Raw genomic sequence first — 27093 nt, forward strand, 5'->3', positions numbered from 1 at the left:
CACAGAGAGTTTTATTCTTTAAAATTACCGGCAGGATGTCGATTGGTTTTCTTTGAAATGATCCCATGAATTGAATTTAAATGCACTGGTTTATAGCTAAATTTATAAAATAGCTTTTCAGTATTTAAAGAAAAACCCTCGAATGAGCTAAAAAACATTCAACAAGAACATTACAAAACAAGTCCCATCGGAAGCAATCATCAGTGCATAGGACACAGCTTTTCCACTGGTAAGTTTAAAAAAAGCTCCTAGTTCTCATCGAATCCGGCAGAGCGCGCTGGTTGAATTAATTGATTGATATTTGTGAGACGAAGGATGAAATATTTCATAATGCTATCTGCAGTAATTCATGCTTCTCGGTTTACGATACATCCCTTTTGATTGAGGTTATCATGCAATATTTCAAAGATGACTGTTACATACATACATACATACATAAAGTATTCCTTTGTTTATGAAACTAATTTATTTATGAATCTACTATGCTCCTCTACCACTCATTCTTGATAGATAGTGATAGAGCTTTTCTTGATAGTGATAGAGCCTGCTTCGGAAGTAAAATACCAGTATCCGGCGTCGATTTCAAGATGGATTTCTGTTGACTTTATACAATCGTAACTTCGGATAGTTCAGGGAAATCGTGCCTACTACGGGCTCCTAAGATCAAGACGACTCCTACAACGCACGAAATACGCCATGTGGAGGGCGTGTGGAGGGCGCACGAGCAGGGCGTGTGGAGAACTAGAATTAATCACGAGCTAACTGAGCTGTTACTTATCCGGCGCTACAACCGCTTCGCGTTCTTGGTCTGCTGCAACAATCCTCGATACCGCTCACGGTTCAGCGCCTTAGTCTGTCAATCAATTATCCCGACCTATTTGGCTTATGCATAAGCCCCATCACTCCATATCAGCTTGAAACTACCACGCCTCCTCTGTCCGTGTGGCCGGCCTAGAAGGACTTTACGGACAGGGTCGTCAGGTGTCATTTTCATGACGTGGCCAGTCCACCGGAGCCAGGCGAGTCTAATTCGCTGCACGATGGTGAGATAATCGTACAGGACGTACGGCCCGTCATTGTAGCGGCTTCTCCATTGTCCTTCCACATATACGGGGCCAAAAATTCTTCTGAGCATCTTCCTCTCGAACTAAGAGGAACTGGAACTCTTCCTCGTGGGTGGGTTACCCTTACAAAATAGATAGCATGTTGTATGATACCTCATATTCGTTACATGCTGAGACCTGTAGTGTACAGGTAGTTATGCTCGATTACAGGTAAAATACGATCATAACAGTGGAATGAGTCAGGCTTTTCCAAACAAGTAATTCTTTTACCCGTGCAAGAACATAGTGTGCGTAAGTCAAGCTTGTTACCCTGTAGCGGTGTGCAGTGAGGTCATCGTTTGCTAAGGATTCTGGTCACAGACCTAATCCTGATATCCGATGTAAACAAATTATGCCTATGCCACCGGTATGCCAAATCGTATCTGGAATGTCTTGTAGACGTTTCCCAATGGTTCTTCATCAGAATCTCTAAGATCGATGACTCAGTACTTGGAGTTCTAGAAGACTCATGAACGGTACTCATTGACGGCTTCGCAAGCCCAGTAAGTCTGGCTAGCAACATTTCAAAACCATCATTGAACTCTGGGTGTACTTGGGGAGTCTGGGTATCCCGGGTATCTGATACAGTTCTATCTTGAGTTCTAGACCTGCCAATCCAGGTAAATTAATCTCAAGATGAGCTTCTCCCTCTGGGCAAATATGATGTCAAGGAGGCCAGATAGCTCAAGCTAATCCGAACCAAAATGGGTGAAGAATGCTTTCATTCCTCAGAATTCTACATAGAATAGTTGCGCAATCTGCAATACGACCTGAGAGATAGATCATGACATATGATCGAGACTTGTGACTCGATTCATCTGCCTTATTATATAGGTAGAAGGAAATTGAAAACCAATATCTTTTCTGAATCGTTTGGTAGTCCTGAAAAGGACTGTTGCATGAACGATGGAACTGCAGGACTAGAGCGCCCGGAACAGCGTCACGATGTAGTAGTAGCCCTTTACTTCTTGGCCGCGGCTTTCTTCGGGGCGGCTGCCTTCTTCGGTGCGGCGGCTTTCTTCGGGACAGCGGCCTTCTTAGCGGGAGCTGCGGCCTTCTTTGGCTTCGGTGCCTTCGGCTTGGCGGCTGCGGCCTTGGTTGGCTTCGTAGCCTTCTGCTTGGGTGCTGCTGCTGGCTTCTTGGCGGCCTTCTTCGCACCGTCGGCGGCCTTGGGCTTCTTGGCAGCGGCCGTCTTTGGCTTCTTGGCTACGGCACCCTCTGCCTTCTTGGTGGTCTTCTTGGCGGCTGCCTTCTTCTCACCGGCCGGTTTCTTGGCCGCGGTCTTCTTCTTCTTTTCCCCGGCGGACGCAGACTTCTTCGGTGCCGCTGCCTTCTTCTTCTTCTCTACCACGGGCTTCTTGGCGGCGGCCGACAGCTTGAACGAGCCCGACGCTCCGGTGCCCTTGGTCTGGACCAGCTTGCCGCTGGCGACACCACTCTTCAGCGCCTTCTTGAAGAAGGTGGCCAGCTTCGTCACGTCGGCCTTGTAGTTGGCCGCCACGTACTTCTTGATCGCCTGCAGCGACGATCCGTTGCGCTCGTTCAGTGCCTTCACAGCGGCCAGCACCATCTCGTTCACCGGAGGATGGGCCGCCGGCTGCTTCGGCTTCTTGGGGCCTGCCGCCTTGGGCTTCTTCGGCGACTTGGCCACGGTTGCTGGGGCAGCTGCTGCTGCAGTCGGTACTTCGGTTGCTGCGGTATCGGCCATCGTCTTACTTTCGCGCTTCTTTGGCTATGCTGTCACTCACACACTGACACACTCGTGTTTACCTTTGCGTTTATGCTGTATGTTGATGCTCGGTTATGCTACGGGCTCACTCGAATGTTGCGTCTCGAAAGAACACGACCACGCGAGCTTACGTCAAATTTTGATGTGGCTGTCAAGGAGGGATGCAAAAATACTGTTCCGCTTTTTAGCTAATTTATCAACTTATTTGCTCTGTACGCTGCTCAATGACGATTGCATCGCATAGATAAAATGTTAAACTACCATAAACAATATACATTGGGACACGGATATTTCTATGAAGGATGAATATCACGACGCAAGTGTGGAAGCACATGACGCTGACGACAGACGATGATGTTTAAAACGGTATAGTTTTTGGGAAATAAATGCAAGCCGGAGTGTTTTATGTTTAAACATTAGTTTAACATGTTTTGTTACAGTGTAAAGCCGAAGAACGATGAATACAAGCAGAAAAGTACATACAAATCGTAAATCAAAAGGTCACTCTCCGGCGACAAATCGAGCCGAAGCGGAATGACATTAGGATGTTCGGGTTGGTGTTGTGTGGAGATATAATGGTATTTTTGGAAGAATTTATGGATTGAGGCGCATAATATGTGTGTCATTATGTTTGAAATAGGTTTTTAAAGAAGTTTCAGTAATATAATTTCATATATTGTCATACAATTCATCATACAAGCCAGGGGAAGATTGTTGTACGTGGCGTTTGACAGCTGTACGTCAGAGGTGCAGACCATGGCTTAGGGCTCGAGAAAAACGCTGTAGGTCGATCGAATGTTTGTTCATACGATATTTACTTTAATAGTTTTCTTGTTGCACAAGTAAATCATAAGCTTGTTTCAATTAAAAATAATCCTCAAAAAGTATCTTGCAATAGTCTAAAACGAAAATGTTTGATACGTTGAGTGTTCGCACCTTGAATCTCTCTATGCGTTCCCGTCTTCGTATCAGCTGAGAGAGGAGTATTGTTTTCATTTTTTTATTTATAATTTCAGTATTACGGCATGACGCCGTATTGTCAAGTATTGTTTTCATATGTATAATATATTTTGAGCAGGCTACCAACAGAAAAGGTGTCATGGAACTAAGACGTTTTGTATGATAAAATGAGGAATCATAATCATATCATAAAGGGAATATCTTAGCGATATGCTTCATTGGTTGTCCTTTTCCATGATACATAGTTAAAATTACCAGCAGGATGTTGATTGAGGATCTTTCAAATGATCCCATGAGTAGAACTTCAATGCTCTGTTTCATAGCCAAAATTACTTGCAAATGAGAAATTTCAATATTTTAAGAAAAATCCTGGATTAAGCTAAAAAAAACTCAACAAGAACATTACAAAACATGCCCCATCGGAATCGATCATGAATGCATAAGAATAAGCTTTTCCACTGGTACGTTCAAAAAAAGCTCCCTTAGTTCCGGTGCAATCCGGCAGAGCGCGCTGGTTGAATGTTACATTCATCGATTTTATTTGTGCCTACCAAGGGATGAAATATTTCATAATGCTTTCTGCAGTAATTCATTTAATTTCAAATTTGGTAGCGATAAGGATTTGGTTGTTTTTTCTTGGTTGTTTTTTTACATAATTTAATGAACTCGTATAATGATGTTAAAATTTGTTAAAATTTGTTTTTTATAAAGTGCTTTTAGAGACCGGTTCTAAGAACAAAATCTTGAAGATCTACGAAGATTTTGTTGCCCTACAAGTGCATCCTGAGCTCCACCGGCATTAAACACAGTTCAACATGTTTAACTGTTAACACAGTTCAACATGTTAACCGGCATTAATACAGTTCCCTTTTAAGAACAGATTCTTCCTTGCACGAGGAAATGAAGACCATGCCAAGTGATCTTCACCCGATGATGGTTCCGGGCATTTTCAGTTCGAGGATGGCATTTTCAAATTGCAGGAGGTGTATTGCCCAACAAGGCGCCTTTAACGACTGGCTAATCTTCGCCCGAGAGTTGCTTCGTTTGCCACAGCAAGTTTTCCTGACTCGCTGGCAGAGCATGTGGGAGGCGGACGATCTCGGGCGTTTCCTTTTCTCGATCTCTCCACAAGTGTTCCTGTGGCCTTGGTTCGGTGGGCTCTCTGCAGACCGGGCATTCATACGCAAGATGTCTCGAGTTATGTCGAATCATTTTGCGTTGAATACTCATCTACATCGTATAAGTCTGGTTCAGAAGAAGGTATGTTTTTTTTTAAATAAAAGAATTTATTGATTGATGTCTTAGAATTAACATCATTTACATATTTTCGCGAGAATCAACTGAAATGTTTTTCAGCGCTCTTGTCGTTTTGTATGCCAGGAGGCAGTTATTTTTGTAAATTATTAGATGTATTATGCACTTAGGCTAATTGTTAGTTTAAACTTACAAACTAATCAACAACTTAGGAACTAAATCAAACTACTATCTTAAAACTAGCTTATTCTCTAAATATCAGGTTTTTCACCTGCTGGTGTGTGGAAACCGCTGCTGAAGTCTGCAACCGGTTGATGATTTTGTCTGTTATTACGTCGAATGGTGCTGTGTTCGCTGCATCGTAGAGCTCCTCAAGCCGTGTCCAGCTGGGAGCGTCCAGAATGAGTCGAAGGATTCTATTGCAACTGGTTTGTATCTTCAGCAGGTTTGTCCTTGCACAGGTACGCCATACAGGAATGCCGTACGTTGCTGTGGGTAGGACGATCTGTTTGTAGACCGAATATGAGGTATCATACAACATGCTATCTATTTTGTAAGGGTAACCCACCCACGAGGAAGAGTTCCAGTTCCTCTTAGTTCGAGAGGAAGATGCTCAGAAGAATTTTTGGCCCCGTATGTGTGGAAGGACAATGGAGAAGCCGCTACAATTACGGGCCGTACGTACTGTACGATTATCTCACCATCGTGCAGCGAATTAGACCCGCCTGGCTCCGGTGGACTGGCCACGTCATGAAAATGACACCTGACGACCCTGTCCGTAAAGTCCTTCTAGGCCGGCCACACGGACAGAGGAGGCGTGGTAGTTTCAAACTGATGTGGAGTGATGGGGTTAATGCATCAGCCAGATAGGTCGGGATAATTGATTGACAGACTAAGGCGCTGAACCGTGAGCGGTATCGAGGATTGTTGCAGCAGGCCAAGAACGCGAAGCGGTTGTAGCGCCGGATAAGTAACAGCTCAGTTAGCTCGTGATTAATTCTAGTTCTCCACACGCCCTGCTCGCACACGCCGGCAAAGATAGTCCTAAGCATTCGCCGCTGCAATATGCCATTGGCGTTGGCGTCTTCTGTCTGTATAGCCCAAGACTCGTATAGGTAGAGGACGACCGGACGATTGATTGTGCGATATAAGGTGTATTTCGTGCGTTGTAGGAGTTGTCTGGATCTCAGGAGCCCGTAGTAGGCACGATTTCCCTGAACTATCCGAAGTTACGATTGTATGAAGGTAACAGAAATCCCATCTACCATCTTGAAATCGACGCTGGATACTGGTATTCTGCTTCCGAAGCAGGCTCTATCACTATCAAGAAAAGCTCTGTCACTATCTATCAAGAATGAGTGGTAGAGGAGCATAGTAGATTCATAAATAAATAAGTTTCATAAACAAAGAAATACATACATAAAAACAGTCGTTTTTCAGACATTGCATGATTATCTCAATCAAAAGGGATGTATCGTAAACCGAGAAGCATGAATTACTGCAGATAGCATTATGAAATATTTCATCCTTCGTCTCACAAATATCAATCAATTAATTCAACCAGCGCGCTCTGCCGGATTCGATGAGAACTAGGAGCTTTTTTTAAACTTACCAGTGGAAAAGCTGTGTCCTATGCACTGATGATTGCTTCCGATGGGACTTGTTTTGTAATGTTCTTGTTGAATGTTTTTTAGCTCATTCGAGGGTTTTTCTTTAAATACTGAAAAGCTATTTTATAAATTTAGCTATAAACCAGTGCATTTAAATTCAATTCATGGGATCATTTCAAAGAAAACCAATCGACATCCTGCCGGTAATTTTAAAGAATAAAACTCTCTGTGTATCATGGAAAAGGACAATCAATGAAGCATATCGCTTAGAGATTTCCTTAATGATATGATTATGATTCCTTATTTTATCGTACAAAACGTCTTCGTTCCATGACACATTTTCTGTTGAAAGCCTTATCAAAAAATATCATACATATGAAAACAATATTCCTCTTTCAGCTGATACGAAGACGGGAATGCATAGAGAGATTCAAGGTGCGAACACTCAACGTATCATTTCAACGTATTTTCGTTTTAGACTATTGAAAGATACTTTTTGAGGATTATTTTTAATTGAAACAAGCTAATGATTTACTTGAGTAACAAGAAAACTATTAAAGTGAATATCGCAGCATCAAAATATATTATACATATGAAAACAATACTCCTCTTTCAACTGATACGAAGACGAAAACGCATAGAGAGATTCAAGGTGCGAACATTCAACATATCAAACACTTTCGTTTTAGATTATGGAAACGTACTTTTTAAGGATTATTTTTAACAGAAATAATCTTATGATTTACTTGAGTAACAAAACAACTATTAAAGTAAATATCGTATGAACAAACATTCGATCGACCTACAGCGTTTTTCTCGAGCCCTAAGCCATGGTCTGCACCTCTGACGTACAGCTGTCAAACGCCACGTACAACAATCTTCCCCTGGCTTGTATGATGAATTGTATGACTATATATGAAATTATATTACTGAAACTTCTTTAAAAACCTGTTTCAAACATAATGACACACATATAATGCGTCTCAATCCATAAATTCTTCCAAAAATACCATTACTTCATAACACAACACCAACCCGAACATCCTAATGTCATTCCGCTTCGGCTCGATTTGTCGCCGGAGAGTGACCTTTTGATTTACGATTTGTATGTACTTTTCTGCTTGTAATCATCGTTCTTTGGCTTTACACTGTAACAAAACATGTTAAACTACCGTTTAAACATAAAACACTCCGGCTTGCATTTATTTCTCAAAAACTATAGCGTTTTAAACATCATCGTCTATCGTCAGCGTCATGTGCTTCCACACTTGCGTCGTGATATTCAACCTTCATAGAAATATCCGTGACCCAATGTATATTGTTTATGGTAGTTTAACATTTTATCTATGCGATGCAATCGTCATTGAGCAGCGTACAGAGCAAATAAGTAGATAAATTAGCTAAAAAGCGGAACAGTATTTTTGCATCCCTCCTTGACAGCCACATCAAAATTTGACGTAAGCTCGCGTGGTCGTGTTCTTTCGAGACGCAACATTCGAGGGAGCCTGTAGCATAACAGATCAGAAGTATCAGATACCCGGGATACCCAGACTCCCCAAGTACACCCAGAGTTCAATGATGGTTTTGAAATGTTGCTAGCCAGGCTTGCTGGGCTTGGGAAGCCGTCAAATAGTACCGTTCATGAATCATCTAAGAACTCCAAGTACTGAGTCATCGATCTTAGAGATTCTGATGGAGAACCATTGGGAACCGTCTACAACACATTCCAGATTTTGGCATACCGTGGCATAGGCATAATTTGTTTACATCGGATATCAGGATTAGGTCTGTGACCAGAATCCTTAGCAAACGATGACCTCACTGCACACCGCTACAGGGTAACAAGCTTGACTTACGAACACTATGTTCTTGCACGGGTAAAAGAATTACTTGTTTGGCAAAGCCTGGCTCATTCCACTGGCATGATCGTATTTTACCTATAATCGAGCATAACTACCTGTACACTACAGTTCTCAGCATGTAACCAATATGAGGTATCATACAACATGCTATGATAAGGGTATTTTTGTAAGGGTAACCTACAGCGAAACAGCATAATCGCAAAGGTAAACACGAGTGTGTCAGTGTGTGTGTGACAGCATAGCCAAAGAAGCGCGAAAGTAAGACGATGGCCGATACCGCAGCAACCGAAGTACCGACTGCAGCAGCAGCTGCCCCAGCAACCGTGGCCAAGTCGCCGAAGAAGCCCAAGGCGGCAGGCCCCAAGAAGCCGAAGCAGCCGGCGGCCCATCCTCCGGTGAACGAGATGGTGCTGGCCGCTGTGAAGGCACTGAACGAGCGCAACGGATCGTCGCTGCAGGCGATCAAGAAGTACGTGGCGGCCAACTACAAGGCCGACGTGACGAAGCTGGCCACCTTCTTCAAGAAGGCGCTGAAGAGTGGCGTCGCCAGCGGCAAGCTGGTCCAGACCAAGGGTACCGGAGCGTCGGGCTCGTTCAAGCTGTCGGCCGCCGCCAAGAAGCCCGTGGTAGAGAAGAAGAAGAAGGCAGCGGCACCGAAGAAGTCTGCGTCCGCCGGGGACAAGAAGAAGAAGACCGCGGCCAAGAAGCCGGCCGGTGAGAAGAAGGCAGCCGCCAAGAAGACCACCAAGAAGGCAGAGGGTGCCGTAGCCAAGAAGCCAAAGACGGCCGCTGCCAAGAAGCCCAAGGCCGCCGACGGTGCGAAGAAGGCCGCCAAGAAGCCAGCAGCAGCACCCAAGCAGAAGGCTACGAAGCCAACCAAGGCCGCAGCCGCCAAGCCGAAGGCACCGAAGCCAAAGAAGGCAGCAGCTCCCGCCAAGAAGGCCGCTGCCCCGAAGAAAGCCGTCGCACCGAAGAAGGCAGCCGCCCCGAAGAAAGCCGCAGCCAAGAAGTAAAGGGCTACTTCTACATCGTGACGCTGTTCCGGGCGCTCTCTAGTCCTGCAGTTCCATCGTTCATGCAACAGTCCTTTTCAGGACTACCAAACGATTCAGAAAAGATATTGGTTTTCAATTTCCTTCTACCTATATAATAAGGCAGATGAATCGAGTCACAAGTCTCGATCATATGTCATGATCTATCTCTCAGGTCGTATTGCAGATTGCGCAACTATTCTATGTAGAATTCTGAGGAATGAAAGCATTCTTCTCCCACTTTGGTTCGGGTAAGCTTGAGCTATCTGGCCTCCTTGACATCATATTACCCAGAAGGAGGAGGTCATCTTGAGATTAATTTACCTAGATTGGCAAGTCTAGAACTCAAGATAGAACTGTATCAGATACCCGGGATACCCAGACTCCCCAAGTACACCCAGAGTTCAATGATGGTTTTGAAATGTTGCTAGCCAGGCTTGCTGGGCTTGGGAAGCCGTCAAATAGTACCGTTCATGAATCATCTAAGAACTCCAAGTACTGAGTCATCGATCTTAGAGATTCTGATGGAGAACCATTGGGAACCGTCTACAACACATTCCAGATTTTGGCATACCGTGGCATAGGCATAATTTGTTTACATCGGATATCAGGATTAGGTCTGTGACCAGAATCCTTAGCAAACGATGACCTCACTGCACACCGCTACAGGGTAACAAGCTTGACTTACGAACACTATGTTCTTGCACGGGTAAAAGAATTACTTGTTTGGCAAAGCCTGGCTCATTCCACTGGCATGATCGTATTTTACCTATAATCGAGCATAACTACCTGTACACTACAGTTCTCAGCATGTAACCAATATGAGGTATCATACAACATGCTATGATAAGGGTATTTTTGTAAGGGTAACCTACAGCGAAACCTTGCCCACGAGGAAGATGCAGTTCCTCTTAGTTCGAGAGGAAGATGCTCTGAAGAATTTTTGGCTCCGTAAGTGTGGAAGCACAATGGAGAAGCCGCTACAATTACGGGCCGTACGTACTGTACGATTATCTCACCATCGTGCAGCGAATTAGACTCGCCTGGCTCCGGTGGACTGGCCACGTCATGAAAATGACACCTGACGACCCTGTCCGTAAAGTCCTTCTAGGCCGGCCACACGGACAGAGGAGGCGTGGTAGTTTCAAGCTGATATGGAGTGATGGGGCTTATGCATCAGCCAGATAGGTCGGGATAATTGATTGACAGACTAAGGCGCTGAACCGTGAGCGGTATCGAGGATTGTTGCAGCAGGCCAAGACCGCAAAGCGGTTGCAGCGCCGGATAAGTAACAGCTCAGTTAGCTCGTGATTAATTCTAGTTCTCCACACGCCCTGCTCGCACACACCGGCAAAGATAGTCCTAAGCATTCGCCGCTACAATATGCCATTGGCGTTGGCGTCTTCTGTCTGTATAGTTCAAGACTCGTATAGGTAGAGGACGACCGGACGATTGATTGTGCGATATAAGGTGTATTTCGTGCGTTGTAGGAGTTGTCTGGATCTCAGGAGCCCGTAGTAGGCACGATTTCCCTGAACTATCCGAAGTTACGATTGTATGAAGGTAACAGAAATCCCATCTACCATCTTGAAATCGACGCTGGATACTGGTATTCTGCTTCCGAAGCAGGCTCTATCACTATCAAGAAAAGCTCTGTCACTATCTATCAAGAATGAGTGGTAGAGGAGCATAGTAGATTCATAAATAAATAAGTTTCTTAAACAAAGAAATACATACATAAAAACAGTCGTTTTTCAGACATTGCATGATTATCTCAATCAAAAGGGATGTATCGTAAACCGAGAAGCATGAATTACTGCAGATAGCATTATGAAATATTTCATCCTTCGTCTCACAAATATCAATCAATTAATTCAACCAGCGCGCTCTGCCGGATTCGATGAGAACTAGGAGCTTTTTTTAAACTTACCAGTGGAAAAGCTGTGTCCTATGCACTGATGATTGCTTCCGATGGGACTTGTTTTGTAATGTTCTTGTTGAATGTTTTTTAGCTCATTCGAGGGTTTTTCTTTAAATACTGAAAAGCTATTTTATAAATTTAGCTATAAACCAGTGCATTTAAATTCAATTCATGGGATCATTTCAAAGAAAACCAATCGACATCCTGCCGGTAATTTTAAAGAATAAAACTCTCTGTGTATCATGGAAAAGGACAATCAATGAAGCATATCGCTTAGAGATTTCCTTAATGATATGATTATGATTCCTTATTTTATCGTACAAAACGTCTTCGTTCCATGACACATTTTCTGTTGAAAGCCTTATCAAAAAATATCATACATATGAAAACAATATTCCTCTTTCAGCTGATACGAAGACGGGAATGCATAGAGAGATTCAAGGTGCGAACACTCAACGTATCATTTCAACGTATTTTCGTTTTAGACTATTGAAAGATACTTTTTGAGGATTATTTTTAATTGAAACAAGCTAATGATTTACTTGAGTAACAAGAAAACTATTAAAGTGAATATCGCAGCATCAAAATATATTATACATATGAAAACAATACTCCTCTTTCAACTGATACGAAGACGAAAACGCATAGAGAGATTCAAGGTGCGAACATTCAACATATCAAACACTTTCGTTTTAGATTATGGAAACGTACTTTTTAAGGATTATTTTTAACAGAAATAATCTTATGATTTACTTGAGTAACAAAACAACTATTAAAGTAAATATCGTATGAACAAACATTCGATCGACCTACAGCGTTTTTCTCGAGCCCTAAGCCATGGTCTGCACCTCTGACGTACAGCTGTCAAACGCCACGTACAACAATCTTCCCCTGGCTTGTATGATGAATTGTATGACTATATATGAAATTATATTACTGAAACTTCTTTAAAAACCTGTTTCAAACATAATGACACACATATAATGCGTCTCAATCCATAAATTCTTCCAAAAATACCATTACTTCATAACACAACACCAACCCGAACATCCTAATGTCATTCCGCTTCGGCTCGATTTGTCGCCGGAGAGTGACCTTTTGATTTACGATTTGTATGTACTTTTCTGCTTGTAATCATCGTTCTTTGGCTTTACACTGTAACAAAACATGTTAAACTACCGTTTAAACATAAAACACTCCGGCTTGCATTTATTTCTCAAAAACTATAGCGTTTTAAACATCATCGTCTATCGTCAGCGTCATGTGCTTCCACACTTGCGTCGTGATATTCAACCTTCATAGAAATATCCGTGACCCAATGTATATTGTTTATGGTAGTTTAACATTTTATCTATGCGATGCAATCGTCATTGAGCAGCGTACAGAGCAAATAAGTTGATAAATTAGCTAAAAAGCGGAACAGTATTTTTGCATCCCTCCTTGACAGCCACATCAAAATTTGACGTAAGCTCGCGTGGTCGTGTTCTTTCGAGACGCAACATTCGAGGGAGCCTGTAGCATAACCGAGCATCAACATACAGCATAAACGCAAAGGTAAACACGAGTGTGTCAGTGTGTGAGTGACAGCATAGCCAAAGAAGCGCGAATCGTAAGACGATGGCCGATACCGCAGCACCCGAAGTACCGACTGCAGCAGCAGCTGCCCCAGCAACCGTGGCCAAGTCGCCGAAGAAGCCCAAGGCGGCAGGCCCCAAGAAGCCGAAGCAGCCGGCGGCCCATCCTCCGGTGAACGAGATGGTGCTGGCCGCTGTGAAGGCACTGAACGAGCGCAACGGATCGTCGCTGCAGGCGATCAAGAAGTACGTGGCGGCCAACTACAAGGCCGACGTGACGAAGCTGACCACCTTCTTCAAGAAGGCGCTGAAGAGTGGCGTCGCCAGCGGCAAGCTGGTCCAGACCAAGGGTACCGGAGCGTCGGGCTCGTTCAAGCTGTCGGCCGCCGCCAAGAAGCCCGTGGTAGAGAAGAAGAAGAAGGCAGCGGCACCGAAGAAGTCTGCGTCCGCCGGGGACAAGAAGAAGAAGACCGCGGCCAAGAAGCCGGCCGGTGAGAAGAAGGCAGCCGCCAAGAAGACCACCAAGAAGGCAGAGGGTGCCGTAGCCAAGAAGCCAAAGACGGCCGCTGCCAAGAAGCCCAAGGCCGCCGACGGTGCGAAGAAGGCCGCCAAGAAGCCAGCAGCAGCACCCAAGCAGAAGGCTACGAAGCCAACCAAGGCCGCAGCCGCCAAGCCGAAGGCACCGAAGCCAAAGAAGGCAGCAGCTCCCGCCAAGAAGGCCGCTGCCCCGAAGAAAGCCGCCGCACCGAAGAAGGCAGCCGCCCCGAAGAAAGCCGCAGCCAAGAAGTAAAGGGCTACACTACTACATCGTGACGCTGTTCCGGGCGCTCTCTAGTCCTGCAGTTCCATCGTTCATTCAACAGTCCTTTTCAGGACTACCAAACGATTCAGAAAAGATATTGGTTATCTACATTCCCTGTTCTTTAGATTATACAATCATGAAGTTCCTCATTGCAGCCATGTTTTCGTTAAAAAGCTTGGCTTGAATCTTGGTCCTTAGTGTAACAGTGTCACGTCCCAGGTGAAGGTGGATGAAATGCACGCAAAATCCTATTCTATGCGGCACTAACGTGTAGCACAAACATACGACAGGATTACGGCCCTGCTAACAAATACTGATTTACGCACGCGTAATGTTGATGTATTACTCTCGAGCCGATCCGGTGACCGGGGACCAAGTATCGATTCCGCTATACCAACTATCCAGCTGCGGGTTAAAAAAAAAGTCTAGGAAGCCAAAAACCAGATAGAGGACAGTCCCTGTCGAGTTTGCCCTTGTGCCAAAGCTCAAGAAGACGTACCGATAGGTGACCGCACCTTCAAAGTTCTTCGGTGCTTTCTGGTAAGTTTGTTAAGTTCACCCTTATCAAAGGCTCTGGTTGTCAACCCGACTATACTCCAGCCTGAGGAGAAACTTGTGCGGTTCGGTGTATACTCCGATACTGTGCACCCAGGTTTCTCGGTGGACTGGCCACTTATTCAAGCCGCCGATTAGGACAGAATGGGTGTGATAGCTTCGAATTGTTGCATTCACCGGAAAAGCCTTTCACATTGGATTGGGATACGAAGGCGCACACCGCAACTAAAGTAAGCGGGTGGGTTAAGAGACTTTTGCAGAAGGGACCCATTCGGCTGCAATGCCATCCTCTACATTCTTTTAGTCATCAAATTAGAAAAGCTATTTGTAAACATCACACCGACAGGAATATTACTGCTTCGTGTGTGTGTGTGTTTTTGTGATCATTATATTAATTTGCATAATTTTAGTACACATTTCACCATCAGCATCGTTCTGTTGGTTACCTATTTGTTCCTACTCCTATCAAGAGCCCATCCTATTGCTTATCCGCCTAGTAACATGTGTAGTAATGTGTGTGTGTGTGTGTGTGTATGTAGAAAAAGGAGATGAAATTAAAGGGATCCGCGAGCCTCAAAGTCACCTGCCGGTTGAGCAAGGCTCCACAATGTTTGTGCCAGCTTTTGAATGTCCCTACTACACATTTCTGAAATGGTTGCTCGCCCGACGTACGATTTATAACTGAAGCCTTATTAAAGGTATTTTGTTACTTAATCTCTCTCGCTCTCTGCTGTTCTGTGCTGCACACATTGCACCCTCCTTTGCTCCTTTTGTTCGACATTGGTTTTTTTTCTTGTATATAGCAAAATATGCTGCTAAAATAATCGTCCGAAAATATATATTTATATATTCATATATGTAGGTATATATAATATATATATACTTTCTGCGCAGCCACATGCACGATTCTTATCTATGTATATATCTACGTTTTGTTTGTGAGTGTATATATATTACCTTTGATCCTAATGTTTTCGCCTGCCTTCGTCGAAGCAAGGGGAAGAAAGGGTCAAGAGTGTATCCGTTAACGTGCGTGATGCTGTAACATGGTCATTAAAATAACTGCGCTCCCTTTGCTGCCTTTCATTACTAACACTATCACCTTATTGTTCTATTCACTTATCGTAATCGTAAACTTTCTCCGCAGCATTCCCACACTACTATACCAACATTACAACACTAGGTTTCACCAATCGCTTTTTCTAAAAGCTATGTCTCTCTCTCTCTCTCGCTCTTCTCCTAAACACGATGACGCTCGTACTGTTGTTTTAACAAAGAAATATTCAAAGGTACAAACACACGCATCCATACATACACAACACACGCACACGTTCTCACTTGCACACTCACACACGCACACACAGTTCTGTGTTTATAATATTGCTGCTGCTGCTGCCGCTGTGGCCTACTCGGTTTTGCTGCAGAACTTGTCTATCATTTTTGTTTGTGGTTTCGCTCTAAATAATGTCAAAAAAAAAAATGGGGAAAATCATAGCAAGCTAAAGTTTTGTCTAAATTCACAATCCTAACAAACGCTAATACTCAAATAAACAGAATCGGAGCTCGAGCAAAAGGCGGAAAGAGCCTCCTCTGCCATCGGAATCAAACGGCGCTAGGGGATTGCTCGCCCCAAAACCTTCTCTTCTCAACCCGCACACATAAATTACATACAACTGCAATGATGACGAGGTAACATGGTGTAAAAATGCAGACGCTGCACGTGTAAACACTGCTTGCGCACAACGCGGCCGCCGCCTACGCTTGCTTTTCTTTCTCTCTCGCTCTCTCTCTCTCTCCGCCTCTCTCTCTTTCTCTCTCTCACTCGCTCTCGTCCACACAATGTCTAGTGCCGGCCGGATGTACATTTAGTTCATCCATTTCTTGCAGTTCGGCGCACCGCACATGCACGATATCTTGTGCGCATCGTCCTCGATGTCGAACTTGTAATCGTAGGACAGCTCTTCCCCGCGGTTGATGCGCCTTTTCGCGAAGATGATGATGCGCAGCTCGCGATCAACTTCGACGATTTCCGTCACGCAGTTCGGGTTGCAGGAGTGATTGATGTATCGCGCCAGACCACCGCTGAGCGTTGCATCGACCACGCGCTCTTCGTCCAGCCGGAACATGTAGATTCCGCGATTCTGAAAAACAGGGGAAAAAAACAAACGATATGAAGAAACCTGTTGTTTGCTCTTAGAGCTCCCCCCCCCCTAGCAGCGTCCTATGCTTACCCTTGCTTCGTACTGCTTTTCGCGCAACTCCGACACCTCGGTTCGTATCACCTCCCCGATGTACTCTATCACCATGGTGTGTTTCTCCAGATCGCGTGCCGCGTACAATCCAAGCCCCTGGATCTTGGAACGCGCCAGAAACACATTGTTGCGCCATTCCTGCTTCATCTTCTTGTACTGGGAGCTCTTCGAGTGCACGAACTGCTTGCTGTACGGACAGGCGACCTCGCCCGCCGGCGAGCTGGTCGGCACGAACGTTGGCCGCTGGCTGACCGACCCGGTGCGCTGTGTGTGCGGTTTCTTCCACGACAGCGAGTGCTTTAGCTTCGGCTCGGTACGTGCCGCACCGGACGGGTTGATCGCGAGCGGCAGCTCCAGCAGTGGATTGCGACCATACTTGAAGCGGTAGTCGGTGAGCGTTTCGATGCCGGGCAAACTTTCCAGTATGCGCACGACGGCCGGCTCGGTTAGACCGAACAAATCTTCGCCCGAGATGTACCTTGGGAAGAGCTGCACAATATGGCAGTTCTTTCGAAGCTGTGCCATCGGTTCGAGGATACGCTGCCAGACGGCTTTCGGTGTTGCGTCTCGCAGCTCTATATCTTCCTCGGCCGATTCCTGCACCAGCACGCGAAACTCGGGACGTCCGCAAACGTCGGCGATCGAGCATATGTACCGGCAGCGCTTATTCGGACGGCGCATTGACCAGTAGAAGCGAATCTATGGGATAATGGGGAAAATGATTTCGTTAGTAGCGATTTTAGGATTTAACTAAACACATGCTTGCGCAGTCAGTAAACTCCTGTGTGATGGTCCCTCCCAATCTACAACCACCCTCCCAAAATACTCGCCACGAAAGAAGTCATTGCAATACTTACTATTTTGTAGCCGATCGGATAGATGTAGTTCGGCGTGTGGAAGCTCTGCAGCTGGTGCGGCAGTAGCTGGCCCACGTTCAGGAAGATCAAGCTACCCACGCGCAGCAAGTTGTTCGATTCCGAGTGATGCATGACGGACGCCACCTGCCGGCTTTCATCCCGCTCGACATACACCCGCCGCTGGACGCTGAGCGTGGTAAGCTCCGAATCCTTCTCCGTCTTTGGCGCGTGCGTCTGGCACATGGTGGACTTGTTTTTGTAGAACACGCAGCTATCCTTCATCGCACAGCTCAGATGGTACACGTTGGCGCAGCGCGTCTTGAAGCACTTGACCGTGGCGCCCAGATTGTTGCAGAACGCGCACACCGACGTCAGGCTTTGCTGGAGAGCATTTTCCAGGTTCATCAGCGCGCCGTTCACCGTTTCGTACACCCCGTCCGACCAGAGCGCACAGTTGAGGTGGACCCACTTGTCCACGTCGTAGTTGAGCAGCCGCGAAGGTCCGTCCGCTACGCCGTCGCCGACCGTGTGGCAGAAGATGCAGCGCCGGGTGTCGTCCGGCATCTTGGGCGCGGGCGTCACCGTGATGCTCATGCGGAACAGTGTTTCGGTGATTTCCTTCTCGCTCGGCTTCTTGAAACGCTGCACGCCGAAACAGTTCGGCGTGTACACCTTGTACCGGACGCCCTTCATTTGTTTGGGCGGCGGTGCACCCGACTGTACGTCTTTGGCCACACCGTCGTCCGGATGCTTCTTCTTACGATCTCCGCTGCCGAGCGGCGACTCTTTCATGCCTTCCTCCATCTCTACATCATCCAACACTTCCTGCTTGATTTCCACGACCCCTCCGCCGCCCTCCGGAACGGCTGTGGTTTCAGTGTTCGATACGTTCGCGTCTGGTTTGTGGTTGAGCGTGACGACACTCTCACCGCCGGACGGTGAAGCTGCAATGCTTCGTCCACTCTCGTCCAGGATGTTGGTTGGACAGCACCGGAACTGCCGGTAGCACTGTTCGTCGCAGAAGTACAGCTCCTCGGATTCCAAAGCTTGCGCCCCACCGTCACCACTGCCGGCAGCGAGCAGCGGAAACTCGGACGCCTTTGCGATGATTATGTTGCTCAGTATCACCACATCGCAGTGCCGGCAGAAACGGGCCGACCCATTCAGGATGGTCTGGATGTCGATCGGCGCACCCTCCTTACCGTCTCGACCTTTCGTACGGTACAGGCCAAGCTTTTGACTGGTTGGCGATAGCGTGCGCTCCACTATCTGGTACGTGGTCGGTGGCGGAATCTCCAGCATGTTGGCTAGATCGCGCAATACACCGAAAATGTCGTCCACCGCTGAGGAGGCTAGCGTCAGCGTGACCGTCACATTGCTCGTGTCCTTGAGCGGTGTCGGCGGTCCGAAGCGTGACTTGAGGCCCAGAGTTTCCCGGAACCCTTCATTCTCCTTGTTGCTGTCGGCGATATTCGCGGTCCCATTGGCACGTACCGCGTCGGCGGACAGCGTGATGCCCTTGCGCAGCCGTATAGGAACCGGCGCCAGTATGGGAATCACGGGTGACATCTGCCTGTACACGGTCGTCTGATCGTCCTCGCTCGGTTCCTCCTTGATCAGGCGCAAGCCCGGAAAGGTGATCGGCGAATCCCAGCGTACGCACTCCGGGCTCGACGTGCTGATGATCGTGTCGGGCGAATCTAGCTCCCGATCGCGCACAAACTCGTACCGCTGCCGCTCCTCCATCTCGAACTTGATCGGCGCAAACTCCTGATCGTAGAACCCACGATGGATCGAAACGGGCGTAGGTTCCGGCGGTGGATCCTTTACGCCGAACGGTTTCGTGTTGTAAAAGTCGGCAACGGATGGGATGTGCGCATCGCCGTAGCAACCCGCCAGATCACCGCACGCTATCGAATAACCCTTGAGGTTGGTAAACTTGGACAGATCGCCGGTACCGAACACTGAGCAGACGCCATAGTTGCGGGGCAGCTGCGGTTCCAGTATCTGCATCGGTGGTAGCTGCCGCAGCTGTCCCATCAAGTTGTCGATGCACGTGTCGTAGTCTTCCTCGATCTTGACGGATTTTTTCGGCTTCTTCTTCGCCTGACTGTGCTGGTTGTCTTTGTTCGATTGGATCTGCATTTGGCGGCGATTCTTCTGATACTCGCGGCGCTTTTTCTTCTTGAGTTCGAGCGCTAGCTCGGCTGCCTTTTTAGCTGCCTGTTCGGCCGAAATGCTATCGATGGGTTCCTCCTTAATTGCGCCGCTGCCCAACACCGGCGAGGGTCCGCTTTCGATGGTTCTAGCTAGCGACGGTGAGACACTTGCCGGCGCAACCAACTCCGCGCTACTGGTGGTGGTGGTGGGCAGAGGCGATTTTATTGGTGGTGTTGTTTGGGACGTTGCGGTTGGCGCAGACGGTGGCCCCATCGTTGAGCTTGTAAGCGACGCAACAACCGAACTGGTGGTTGTGCTAGCCGTAGTGGAGGTGGAGGTAGACGCCACTGATATAGAGCTATTGCCTAACGATAATTCCAACTCCTTCTTCACTTCCACCGGTGTATCTGATCTCGATGGGACGGCCGACGGCTTCGCGGTTTGCTGCGTCGAGCTGGAAGTGGGTGTTGGTGTTGGTGTTCGCACGATGGTTGTTTCTCCGCCTTGCTGGACCGGACTCGGCGCGAATCGTTTCTGTTCCTCTGCGCTGACATTCTTAGCCGTGACAGTCACACTGATACCCGTCTGCAGTGCCGGTGCAACGGTGGAAGTAGTCTGCGTTGTCACAGGTTCGCGCTTAATGATGGTAATGTTTGCATCAGCCACATTCGAGGCAGAACTCACCACTGGAACTTTGGTCGGCAGTTGATTGCCTTGCAGTTGTTGAACCGGCTGCGAATTAATTGGTTGTTGCTGTGAGGCAGAAGATTTTGCTGGCGTCTGCATTTGCTGGGCCACCGCCGTCACAGTGCCGGGCTGTGACGTTTGTATCGGAGTCACGGTGATTGATCCGGATTCGATTTTTAACGTCCCAAGCGCAACTGTCCCCGGTACGGCACCGCCGCCTGCAGCGAACCCACCACCCGCTGCCGCCGCCGCCGCTGCTGCCTGCATCATTTCCTCCTTCTTAATGCTCGCCGCAAGCATGTTAGCGGCTAGGTTCGGTGTCGGATGGCTAGACGATATCCCCCCGGCAGGCGGTTTCGATACGAAGGAAGTTTCGCGTGAGATCAGTTTCGTTTTCGTCGCTTCTGCCGTGGAGCTGTTGCTGCTGACACTGGCCCCGCTGCTGGTGGCCGTTGTCAGTGTGGCTGTACCGGTGGACATAGTGATGGAAGCATTCGTCGACAAGGCATTCGTCACTGTTGCAGAAGTCGTGGAGGATGCGGCGGACGAAGAGATTGAGGTGATCGTTGCAGCGATCGCCGGGATGGCCTGCGTGCTGATGATCTGTATCGCTGGCGGGTTCGCCGAAGGTGGAATTACTGGCCGCGCGAGCTGTGCTTCCAGTGAACTGACGACACCCAAGCTCGGTGCTCGCTGGCTAGTTATGAGACTCGGTACGGCGCGCCCTAGCGGCGATGGAGCCGGCGATGATACGGACGCATTGGATGAACCTCCACTATTTTGCAGCAGTTGCTTTAGGAGCACGTTCTGTGAATCTTCCGATTTGGCGGACCCGGACCCAGCGGAGGATGGCATGGTGGAGAATTTACATCCAGCACTGTTGCTGGTGCTGCTGCTGCTGCTGGTGGTGTTGCCACTGCCAGATGTTTCCGGTTTCGATGTGGAGCTAACGCTGGCATCATCCGACGCGCTGTCGATGGGTTCGCTTTTGACGACATTGGTAGCCTCCAGGCTCAGCCGCTTGCCCAATATCTGCGCCGCAGTTTCTCGACCGTGCGCATGGGCCGGAGCTTCGTCGGTGGATTTCGAGCGACGGAACGAAGCGGCACTTTGCAGCTGATTCTGTAGCAGTGTGGTGATGGATGATGGCATCTGGCTGCTGCTTTTTATGAGCGGCTGCGACAGTGTGGCGCTTAGTATGCTGGCCACTGGCGTCGCCGTAGTTGAAGTTACGTTAATACTGGTTATGGTGGCAGCACGTGATGTGCTCATTACGATCGATTTGGTATGATCGGTGGCCACCACAGTGCCTAGGTTCACTATGCGCGTCTGGCCTTGGCCGGTGCACATTATCTGCTGCCCTGCGGAACTTTGTATCTGCTGTTGCTGCTGTGATGTAGTCAGTGTTTTCTGTTGCTGCTGCTGCTGCTGCTGCTGCTGGTTTGCATTGCTGAGTATAGTGGCAATTCCGCTGGTACTGCTGGTATCGACCGTTGTTGTTGTCGTGATGGACTTGCTCGTTGGCTCACCCATAGACACAATGGTAGGGGTGGCCGATATCTTCACAAAACTACCGCCCCCCGCGCCACCAGGCTGACTCTGTATGATGACACTGTTGCCGGCCGCCAGCTGTTGCGCTTGGTGCGATTGTAGCTTAATCTGTTGCCCGCCCTGTGACTGCTGCGTAAGCACCACCAGCTGCTTCTGGGTGTGATTCTGACCCGGCTGCTTGTTCGGTGGTCGCAGCTGTTTCACGACCAGGAAGTTACTGTTCCCACTGCCGATCGTTTGCGGCAGCCGACTCAACTGTACCTGCTGCGGGATCAGCTTGGCGCTCGGTATTTGCGTGATGGTTGTCGACGGTAGCGACGGGCCACCGCTGCTCTGTTCGGCCGTTTTTATCAGATTCGAATTGTTTGCGATCGCCGCCGCCGGCAGTATCGTTTTGCCCGACACCGTTTTCAGTATGCTGGCGATAGTTTCCGTTTTGCTCATGTTGTCGCCCTTCGATGGCAGGATTGTATCGAACGTGATGGTGGATATGTTGCTGGAAGCGATTGTCGGTGCGTTCGACGTAGCACCGCTGGCGGATGTCGTCGTCAGGACGGACGGTGCGACGGACAGTACAACGCTCGGTGTTCCGGCGGCACTGCTGACGGTTACATTCGCCGCACTCGATACGCTTATCGAGGACATGATCGAGCGGACCTGTTGCGATACGTTCATCGCGTTCAGCGTTAGCTCGTTGGGTTGCGACAGTGGTGAGAGCTGGGGCATCGAGGAAACTATTCGTTGCCCCGTAGCTGCCGTCAAAATGGGGCTGCGTGAGTTTTCGCGCGATCGAGCTATCACATGCATCGGTATGATGTTCTGTTTGGCCTTGCCGCTAGTCGGATCCGAGCTTTGGTTCGCTTCCGCGGTTGACGCATTGTCCTGACTTTGCTGTCCTACTGACTCGGCAGCAGCATTCGATTGCTTTTGCACGGTTGTCTCTTCCAGGTTTGTAGCTGGAAGTTCGGCTTTCGCATCGAGCGGTAGCTGGTCCGTATCTTCCTGGCTGATCGAACTGTCGGGAGAGATGGAATCGTCTTCGAAGATTTTAGTCGGCAGCGATGCATCTTGCGTTACGGTAAGGGCGGATAGCTTGGCGTAGCTAAGACTCGGTGAGCCAGCCGATGCTTTAGGTTTGGCGGCTGTCTTTACAACGATGCCCTCGATTTGCTGCTGTGAAGTGGCTTGTGCTACACCGAATGTCATGCCTGCTCCAGCTGTAGTAGTGGCCGAGCTGGTACCGGTGGTTGTGGCAGCCTGTTGCTGCTGTGGAAGCCCTCCTGCTGCCTGGCTTGGCTGAATTTTGATCTGCGAACCAACGGGAAGCTGCTTTTGCTGCTGTATCGTTAACGCGCCGCCGGGCCGTGCAAACGTTTTCGTTATGAACGAGGACGATTGGTTGAGGTTCAGCGAGGAAAGCGTTACAATGCTGGTGGTGTTAATTTTTTGTCCCGCCACAGCAATCACCGTACCGCCGGATGGATTTTTGGAAATGTTGCTAATCGACAGCCCGCCCGACGTGTTGAGTATCTTCTTCGAGTGTGTTGCAAGCGTGCCCGCCTTGCTGACAACGTTCTGCTCCGTGCCACCCGCCTTGGAAGGTGTCCCCGACATCGGGAAGCTTTTCAGTATCGGCACCGAGATGGTGGTGTTGCCGATGGACAGTTTTGCTGTCGATTCGGTTGCATCCTTTACCAGCCGTTGGTGTGCGGCTGCAACAATCGGACGGGTGGATGTGACGTTCTGCATCAACGATTGCTGGATGGCAATGCGTGCAGTCGGGTAAGGTATTGGTTTTGCGTTTTGCTGCTGCTGCTGCTGCTGCACTGTGACCACCGTCACTTCTTTCTTGGGCGTGGTAGCGGTTTTTTCCACAACCTTGTCCTCTTTTCTCGTGCCGGTGGTATCGGTCTTGAGCGCGCCTTGAACATCCGCCACAGCAACGGCCGGCGGTGTACCTTCCTTTGGCCGACTGTCGATCATCGCTTCGAAATCTTCCGCCGTCGTGCCGATGCTGCTCTCGTCCAAGCTTTCGACAATCTCGATTTCCGAGCTTCCCAGCAACGGTTTATCCTTGGAGCTGCTGTCGACCGCGTCCATCAACAACTCCACCGCCACCGTTCGGGCGTCCTTCTTGCTACCACCAGCTACCACATCCTCACTATCCACACACTCAACCACATCGTCCGAGAAGAGATTGTATTCACCAGCGGCTATCTGTGAATCGAGCGGACTTCCAACGATTTCGTACCCCGACGATGGCGGCCCGGTTCCGAACGGTTCCATCATTGCTTCGTCCCCATCGACACCGTGCTGCGCAACAGAGTTGAGCGACACTTCCGTACCGACCAACGCCTTATCGTTATCGTCGTCGTAGTCGAGCAATCGTTGCTGCTTCTCGTCCGGACTGCTGTCAATGATGACGATCTCATCCACAGTGGGACTGCTGGTGTTGGCACTATTTACCGCCACATCCGTGCCGACCGGTTTCAGCGTGACAGCATTCAACGTTGCGACACTTCCTTGGTTTGGTTTTTGTACGATAGTGATACGGTTCCGGTGCTGAATAAAGGCACCGGGCGCGTTGACCGGTTGCTTTCTCACCTCGGACGCACCTATTGTGGTTTGCTGTTGTGGGGCTCGTGTCCCAGATGTTCCAGCGCTTCCACTGGCAGACTGTTGCTGTTGCTGCTGCTGCTGCTGCTTTTGCAACTGTTGCTGCTTCTGTAGCTGTTGCTGCTGAAACTGTGCGACAGGATTGGCACGCTTATTCCCCCGGGCATTACCCCACATTGGCGAGCCACCACGCAGACCGAGCTTGATGTAGCCGAACTTTCCGAACGGAAGAGGGATAGGATTCGAAGCGTGGTTCATACCACCTCCTCCACCGCCTCCTCCTACTCCTCCACCACCTCCTCCTCCTACTCCTGCATTGGGATAGCTTTCACAATTCACCATGGATTGCTGGCGCATTAGTTGTTGCTGCATTTGTTGCTGTGGTTGTTGCGGTTGCTGTTGCTGTTGCTGTTGCTGTGGTTGCTGTTGGCTGTAGTACATCATCGGGCTTTGCGGCATTGGTGAGGAGGTGGGTGTATTACCACCACCGTGGCTCAACAGCGGTGAAGGTGGCTGTTGATGAATCGGACTTTGCTTTGCATAATTCATCTGCTGCTGCTGCTGTTGTTGTTGCTGTTGCTGCTGCTGCATTTGTTGCATCTGTAGTTGCTGCTGCTGTTGTTGCTGGATTAGTTGCATCTGTTGTTGGTTCGGTTGTTGTTGATGCATCATTGCACCAGCTGACGAACCACCATGTTGCGGTGACTGTTGCTGCTGCTGCTGTTGTTGCTGTTGCTGCTGTTGTTGCAGCATCTGTTGACGTTGCTGTTGGATTTGCTGCATACGTTGTTGCTGCTGCAGGAACTGCATTGTGCGTGGATCCATCGGTTGTTGTGTTTGTTGTTGTTGCATCGGTTGTTGCTGTTGTTGATTCATGCTGTTGCTTCCACCCGGTGACATGATCGGCTGTGGGCTACCCAATGGAGAATTATAGCCAGCCGTTCCAACGGCGCCTGGTTGTACTTGACGAATGCTGGGGTTTTGCACCATCATTTGCTGTTGTTGCAGCTGTTGTTGTTGCTGCTGCTGCTGCTGTATTTGAATACTATTCGCAACACGCATCCGCACACTCGGATCGTTTGGTATGGTTTGCGGTCTTACAAAACGTGTTTGCTGCATTTGCTGTTGTTGCTGCTGCTGCTGCTGCATCTGCTGTTGTTGCTGTTGCTGTGGCATTTGTGTGTTCATCATTGCGTTTTGCATCATCATACCCTGCTGGTTGAATTGATTGCCAGGGCTGGGTATCATGCGGCCTGCACCACCAACCACCATCTGCTGCCCGGCCATACGGTGCTGCGGTGAGGTCATACGGGGTGCCGGCGACGTAAGCCGCCCCGGCAACGAGGGCGACGGCGAAGGACCACCCGGACCGGGACTGAATGGATTTTCGTCAATCTGCGAGTGTGGCGTTCCGATGCGGGGTGAAGGTTGCATCGTGCTGTACGGTGACATGGCACTGTTCGAGTTCGTATGATTGCCGCCAGGGCTTTGCAGTACGGACGAGTTTACGCTTGCCGGGCCCGGGCTGTGAGAAAGCAGCGGGCTGGGCGAGTGCAGTGGGCTTTGGTTGGGCTGCAGGATAGGGTTGCTCAACGGTGACTGTACCGGAGGATGATAGAGTGGCCCTTGCTGGGAGCTAGGCGAAGGTGACATTAGCGGGGACGGTGGTGCTATGAGCGACTGTGCGGGCGAGCTGCCCGGCGCAACCCCAACCGGTGTGGTCGAACCGGACGTGGCCGGTTTGCTTGACTGATGCTTCGATTTGTACTCCTGCAGTATCACCGAATGCTGCCTTTGCTGGCGGCGAGCGTTCTCCAGCTGCTTTTGTATGATGGTGTGATCCGCAGTGATTTTCTGCAGCTCCTTCGCATCATTCTCCGTCAGCTCGTTGCCCTGTTTGCGCAGGTGGCGCTGTTTGGTGTTGAGCTGTTTCTTCACCTTGCGCAGTTTCACTATTTCCGTTTCGTAGTATTTTAGCTGGTTGGACAGCACGGTATTCTGCTGGTTTAGCCAATTTTCGTAATTTATCTGCAACAGGCGGTCCTGCTCGGTGCTGATCGTTTCCGGTGGTTGCGGTGGCGGTGGTTGCAAGTTCGCTTGAAACAGTGGAATCGATTTATTGCCCGATGGATCGGTTTGTGGCGTGCCGGCGGTCGTTATGGCAGCTGATGGCGAAGGAACGGTTGTCATTGCGACGGTCGTATTTTTTGGTATCTGATTAATAAGACCACCGCCCGCCAGTTGTGTTTGTTGCTGTCCCATCCCGTTGACACCGACGTTCGGCGTTGGCTGCGCTGTTGTTAGCGGACGCCATTGGGTAGTCATTCGTTGTGGCTGCTGTTGCATCATAAACTGACCACTGGTTGGCGACTGCATTTGCAGCTGCTGTTGGTGCATAACCGGGGTTGACTGGGCGAGCTGCTGAGGTTGGTTTTGCTGAGCAGCAATCATACCCGATTGCTGCTGCTGCTGCTGCTGCTGCAGTGGACGGCCAACGCCTTGCTGATTGTTTAGCAATCGATCATAATCCTGCAAAAAATATAAGCCATACACCCAATAATTTCCTCTG

The 27093-nt window shown here is 48.8% G+C and overlaps 4 protein-coding genes across 21 annotated transcripts in view; 2 read left to right on the forward strand and 2 right to left on the reverse strand.

Annotated features, from left to right (window-relative positions):
• Window positions 1-443: 443 nt before the first annotated feature.
• Window positions 444-2903, reverse strand: LOC118508230 (histone H1-like). Its single transcript, XM_036047835.1, has one exon. It carries the CDS (start codon window positions 2809-2811, stop codon window positions 2065-2067), a length of 747 nt encoding a protein of 248 aa, XP_035903728.1. The 5' UTR covers window positions 2812-2903; the 3' UTR covers window positions 444-2064.
• Window positions 2904-8717: 5814 nt separating this feature from the next.
• Window positions 8718-9618, forward strand: LOC118508232 (histone H1-like). The gene has a single exon (XM_036047837.1). The coding sequence runs from the start codon at window positions 8785-8787 to the stop codon at window positions 9529-9531; it is 747 nt and encodes a 248-aa protein (XP_035903730.1). The 5' UTR covers window positions 8718-8784; the 3' UTR covers window positions 9532-9618.
• A 3393-nt stretch (window positions 9619-13011) lies between these two features.
• On the forward strand, window positions 13012-15115 carry LOC118508231 (histone H1-like). Its single transcript, XM_036047836.1, has one exon. The coding sequence runs from the start codon at window positions 13088-13090 to the stop codon at window positions 13832-13834; it is 747 nt and encodes a 248-aa protein (XP_035903729.1). The 5' UTR covers window positions 13012-13087; the 3' UTR covers window positions 13835-15115.
• Window positions 14772-27093, reverse strand: part of LOC118508224 (histone-lysine N-methyltransferase 2D-like) — a 33123-nt gene continuing 20801 nt past the window's right edge. For all 18 annotated transcript variants that reach the window (XM_036047827.1, XM_036047832.1, XM_036047821.1 and 15 more), the window contains 3 exons: window positions 17511-27053; window positions 16633-17352; window positions 14772-16542 (listed from right to left, as the gene is read on the reverse strand). In XM_036047827.1, coding sequence (XP_035903720.1) covers window positions 16267-16542; window positions 16633-17352; window positions 17511-27053 — 10539 coding nt within the window. In that variant the 3' untranslated portion in view covers window positions 14772-16266. The remainder of the gene's footprint in view (window positions 16543-16632; window positions 17353-17510; window positions 27054-27093) is intronic.

The sequence above is a fragment of the Anopheles stephensi genome, chromosome 2, assembly GCF_013141755.1.
Source record: "Anopheles stephensi strain Indian chromosome 2, UCI_ANSTEP_V1.0, whole genome shotgun sequence".
NCBI classification, from domain to species: Eukaryota; Metazoa; Arthropoda; class Insecta; order Diptera; family Culicidae; genus Anopheles; species Anopheles stephensi.

Coding starts and splice junctions, on each gene's coding strand:
- LOC118508232 (XM_036047837.1), top strand. CDS start 8,785: ATGGCCGATACCGCAGCAACCGAAGTACCGACTGCAGCAGCAGCTGCC.
- LOC118508231 (XM_036047836.1), top strand. CDS start 13,088: ATGGCCGATACCGCAGCACCCGAAGTACCGACTGCAGCAGCAGCTGCC.
- LOC118508230 (XM_036047835.1), bottom strand. CDS start 2,811: ATGGCCGATACCGCAGCAACCGAAGTACCGACTGCAGCAGCAGCTGCC.